Here is a 5596-nt window from a genome sequence, read left to right on the forward strand (position 1 = left end):
TTGAGGGGGGGTGGCTGCTTTTTAGATGTCCTCAGGTAAATAGGAAGTCTTTTTTTGTTTCTTTCTTGTTTGTTTCTCTCTTCTTTCTGTTTTCTTTTCTTTTCTGTTTTTCCCCCATATGCGTATTTGCACAGGTATATGACTTTAATGCATGTGATTTCCTTTGGGGTTTTTTCTCTTGTCTGCTTTGTTATATGTTTTTGCTTTTCCTGATCATGAATAAAAACTGTTAAAAGTAAAAACGCAAAAACAAAAAAGAAACTCAGACCTCGGAAGATGACCTTTTTTATTATCAAACTGTCCAAAGCATTTACACTGAGTATGTGCAAACAGTCATGTGACAGCCTCACCCCAGCTGTAAGCTAACAGGTTGGCTATTGAAGATCAGCTGATTGATCATTCATTCACTTATCTGAACTCCTGTCAGGTTTATAATTACATCGTCACTGCAGAGTGATTTGAATGACTGTGGTGGTCTTATGATGAGTGTCACTGTGCTTTCAGGATCCTTTGGTCTTTCTGATCATCGCCTCCAGTAGCTTCCACTGATCGGGAGTCACCTGAGACACAAAGAGTTGAACAAATGTTAATACAGTAAATAGGTGGAGCCACTGAATATTCAGGTGTGAAATTGGCAGAGGGACACAATGCGACACTCACACTGCGCAGTTCATTAAACTCTCCTGCGAGTGACACATACTCTCCTCCATCAAACCGAATCACCTGAAAACAAACATGCAGTTCCTGTTACATTCAGCAGGAAGTTCAATCTGACCAATTAGTGGCGCCTCGCAAATACACCTCATGAACCATCCAACCCTACAACTGTTTGACCTTTGACCCCAGGTCATTTTAAACTCACAGCTCCAGACATCCAGGAGGCATAGTTGCTGCTCACATAAGCTGCCAGGTTTGCGATCTCAGCTGGTGTGCCAAGTCGGCCCGTTGGGATGCGGTCGATCATGGCCTTCTCGAAGGCTCCAGTTGGGTCCAAACGGCTGAAGGCCCCCTGAAACCCCCCAAACAAGCCAAAAAACCTAAACAACAACAACAAACTGAAGATAACAAACACCAGCCGCTACAGTCACGTGGGTGGCACCTTTGTTCTGATTGGTCCAGGCTGGATGATGTTGAATCTGTGGCCATAGCGCCCCCATTCTGCTGCCAGAGACCTGAGACACAGCCACAACACTAATAATGCTAACCACAGGTGATGCTGTGAGACGTTCAAGGTCATCTAACCTTACAGAGTGACCTCCGAAATCAAAATGGAATTTAACCTACTTGTAGAGCGCCTCAACTCCGGCTTTTGCTGAAGCACTCGGGACCACAAAACCAGAACCAGACTCAGCATATATGGTGGTGATGGCAAGGAAGGATGCTCCTAAACGAACAACAATAAAAACCAGACCGCAACATACCTGATACACATGATCAGAGCGAGACAGTGAAAGACATCTGAACAGATTCTCGGAGAGAAGTCTCGAATGCCAAAAAAGGTGGCACTCTATGCCTAAAGAGCCAATCAACAGCTGGACAGGAAAAGGTTTCTCTACCTTTCTGGTTCTGGATCAGCCTCTTTCCGAGCTCCAAGGTGACAAACGCTGTCCCGTTCAGGACGATGTCGGTGATGGTCTTCCAGGCGTTTGGCGACAGACGTTCTGACGGACAGACAAAGTTTCCTGCAGCATTGTTGATTATTACCTGCACCAATCAGGATGGAAGGTTTGGGGTACGGGTCAGCCAATGAGGGGCCTCAGAGATCCAGAAAGAGGTGAGTGTTTGGTGTGTGTGTGCTTACATCAGGAAGTCCAGTCAGAGCCTCAATCTGATCGACACATTGAGAGACGGCCTGAGGATCTCTGACATCACACTGCACCGCATGCACCTGAGGACAAAGTGACAACTCGTTTGGACCAGGACAGATTACACAGAGTCTGTACTGGATCCAGATTCTGGTTCTGACCTTGTTTCCAGTTTGGCTGCTGATCTCCTCAGCTGTCCGCTGCAGGACGTCCAGCTTCCTGAAGCACAAACCAAGATGGAATCAGGGTTCAGACAGTGCTCGCGGCTGGTTTTGAGTTCTGGTGGCTGCTTGGTTTAAAGAGGAGATGGAGGAAGATCCGAATGTTGCTCTGATGAAAAAGGCACCGACTCATCTATAAAGTCAGGTTACTGAAGAGGAGAACTCAGAGGCTCTCTAGAGTTCTGGTCTAATGTATGAAAACAGGTTTTCCCTGCTATCAAAAATAACTGAGGTAAACCTCAGTGTGACGATTCTTAATAATGAGAGAGGAGAGGTTAAAGTTAACGGTGCGGTTTTAATGGGCCTCTCTTCACCTTCACCAGCTGGTTCTGTGGGATCTCTGCAAACATCATGATGAAATCGACAGTTCCTGCGCTGACGATCAGATTTAAAACAGATTATGGTCATGTGACCTCTAACCTGCTGGCAATGATGCACTGCGCTCCCAGCTGCGACAGGGTGGCAGTCATGGCGCGCCCCAGCCCTGTCCCTCCTCCTGTGATTAAGGCCATACGGTTATTGAAGCTTCCCGAGGGCAGCATGGCGTCTTCAAGGGGCGGAAAAAAGTTGGCCTGCGACCCGGAGCGGAGACCTGTTGACCCGTGGAGCCTCGACTGGAGCTGCAAACACATACGATTAATCACTTCATCAATCCGGTAAAAGTAGTGATTGATTACATTGAGCATCAGTTAGCCTCTTTATTGATAGACTCTTCCAATTTGAACTCTCAAAATGTACCTGACAGGTGAGTCCTTCTAGTAAATAAGTGTGTAACTGAGTCGGGGCTTATTGATCTCATTACCGTATTTTCACGACCATAAGGCGCACTGTGCTAAAAGGCGCAGTCTCAGTTATGTGTGCCATTACTGTATTTAACACACACATAAGGCGCACTGGACCATAGGGCGCATACAAGTACCGTATGCGTATTTAAAAATAAAGCGGGAGCAAACCTGAATTCGGTACCTTACTCACATTTCTATTGCCGGTAATCGTCATCATCAACAACACACAAATATACAAGTGTGCATATTTAAAAATAAAGCAGGAGCAAAACTGAGTTTGGTACTCACATTTTTATCATCAAACCCATCGAAGTCCTCATCCTCTGTGTCTGAATTGAACAGCTGCGCTAAATCTCCATCAAACATGCCAGGTTCACTGTCTTCACCGTCAGAGTCACTTTCCGTGCCGTGCGGCTCCTCGGAAACGATGCCGTCTTTTGCGAAAGCTCGAACAACAGTGCCAGCAGACATGTTAGCCCAAGCATCTACAATCCATTGGCAAATTGTGGCGTAACTCGCCCGGCGCTGCCTTCCACTCTTGGTGAAACTGTGGTCTCCACCGGTCATCCATCGCTCCCAGGCCGCTCGCAGCCTTACTTTGAACGGGCGGTTCACACCGATGTCCAGCGGTTGGAGTTCCTTTGTCAGGCCTCCCGGAATGACAGCAAGCTCACAGTTCATTTGCTTCACAAGTTTTTTCACATCGGCTGTGAGATGGGCACGCATAGAGTCACAGATCAACAGCGATGGTGATGCGTGGAAAAAACCACCTGGTCTCCTTACATACACCTCCCTCAGCCAGTCTTTCATCATTTCCTCATCCATCCAGCCCTTTTCATTTGCCTTAATGATGATTTCTGCTGGAAACTTCTCTTTAGGCAAAGTCTTTCGCTTAAAAATCACCATAGGCGGCAGTTTCTGTCCATTAGCATGGCAGCCAAGCACAACAGTAAAAGAAGACTTTTCATACCCCGTTGTGCGTATCGCTAGCGTGCTGGTCCCCTTCTTCTCCACAGTGTGACTCACCGGGATGTCAAAAGTGAGCGGGACCTCGTCCATGTTAGTGATGTGGCTGGGCTGGATGTTTTTGTCGCCGATGTGTTTGCTGCAGTAGGAGCGGAAGATGGCCAGCTTTTCCTTATAATCCGCTGGAAGTTGCTGCGCTACCGTAGTTCTGGTCCGGATGGAAAAATGGCACCATAAAAAGTGAAAGTGAAACTGCTTTTAGCCGAATGGTGACCGTCGAAACGCTTCTCCCGCTCGCTCTTTGCCCGATGATCCACCGCTCGAGTCTTTCCTCCAACTCGAGCCACCTCGCCTTATGTCCGCGGAAACTCAGCTGCGTTTTCTTGACCTGCCGGAGCTTGTTTTCTAGCTTCCTCCATTTGCGAACCATCGATTCGTTAATCTTAAATTCTCTCGCCGCTGCTCGATTTCCATGTTCCTCCGCGTAGCTGATGGCCTTCAGTTTAAACTGTGCTTCGTAAGCGTGTCTCTTTGCCATTTTCAGGGTTATTAAAACAACGATGTCCGGCATAATGCACATACCTGTTCTTTTATACAGGTATGTGCGATTGTCCCGGTATATACGATCAACGCCCACACTTCACCCTTTAACGTTCTCATGGTGTTCTCTACTACGTCCTTCTTACAACACATAGGGCGCACCGCGCCATAGGGCGCGCCGCACTTTTTGAAGAAAATCTAAGACTTTTAAGTGCGCCTTATGGTCGTGAAAATACGGTAATCTCCTGACAGGAAGTTCATCTAACCACCAATCGCATGCTTATTTACTCTGATGAAACTGATCAGTCTCATTGCTCTACGGAGTATCAGGGCCACGTTAAGAAAAACCTGTTAATAATCGTTTGGAGAATAAAGTGAAAATGTGCAGGTTACAGTAGTTGTGCGGCTGTTTCATATTGTGAAACCTGCTGTAAATCAATCTGAGGCGGACTAACTGTTATTTAAAATCCTCTGCAGGTTAGAGCAGGATAAACAGGTTAGTTTGCTGCACTGCGATGGTTTAAAGTAAAGAACACAGTTACATCAAGTGTAGCAGAGATTCATATGAATTTTAGCTGATGATGGTTGTATAGTGCAGGGGTCGGCAACCTTTCTGATGATGAGTGCCATCTAAAATTTCCTCAGAAGTCAATGTGCCATATGACTGCATTAGCAATAAATGTAATAACGCTTTATATGAACAGTTACACACTATATAGAACCACTTTATAGAATTATATTTGTTCGCAGATGTTGGCAGCTATCAGCGAATAGTTATCAGCTATTTTGAAACAAAAAAAGGATCAAAGGTTTTTATCCATAACATCAAATGAACTGTACAACAGAAAATCCAAATGCTATTTATGGTCTCCTCACAACAATGATAAGAAAAATAAACTGGGCCAATATGGCATGTTTGTTAATACAGAGTAGACTTGTAGTCAAGACCACCTAAACTGAGACCAAGACAAGACCAAGACAAAAAAAAAAGTCTTTAAACTGCAGCCAGATGCTGCTTCGTTTACGGGTGTCGGGCATATTTATGTGTTTTTGCACTCGCATAGCCCTCCTCACCGCTGTCTACTGTCTCACTCATTTACTGAGAGGACAGACACACGCTCCACTTGACTGTCGCATCTCTCACCCTCTCTGTATATTATCCTATATCCTCGCATGTGACTGGCCACAATATGGAGGGATTGGAGCAAGGGGTGGGCGATATAAACAATATACGATAGAAACGATATAAATTTGGCCAACGATAGAGATTTTGACTATA

The 5596-nt window shown here is 45.7% G+C and overlaps 1 protein-coding gene across 1 annotated transcript; it reads right to left on the reverse strand.

Annotated features, from left to right (window-relative positions):
• Positions 1–269: 269 nt before the first annotated feature.
• On the reverse strand, positions 270–2727 carry decr1 (2,4-dienoyl CoA reductase 1, mitochondrial). The gene is made up of 9 exons (XM_005755460.2): positions 2447–2727; positions 1967–2024; positions 1802–1888; positions 1557–1704; positions 1285–1384; positions 1100–1172; positions 863–1009; positions 661–723; positions 270–560 (listed from the first exon to the last, which is right to left on the reverse strand). The coding sequence occupies exons 1-9, from the start codon at positions 2710–2712 to the stop codon at positions 501–503; spliced, it is 1002 nt and encodes a 333-aa protein (XP_005755517.1). The 5' UTR covers positions 2713–2727; the 3' UTR covers positions 270–500.
• Positions 2728–5596: the final 2869 nt, after the last annotated feature.

This window comes from Pundamilia nyererei, unplaced genomic scaffold (assembly GCF_000239375.1).
Source record: "Pundamilia nyererei isolate P.nyererei 1_Seehausen unplaced genomic scaffold, PunNye1.0 scaffold01561, whole genome shotgun sequence".
Lineage (NCBI taxonomy): Eukaryota > Metazoa > Chordata > Actinopteri > Cichliformes > Cichlidae > Pundamilia > Pundamilia nyererei.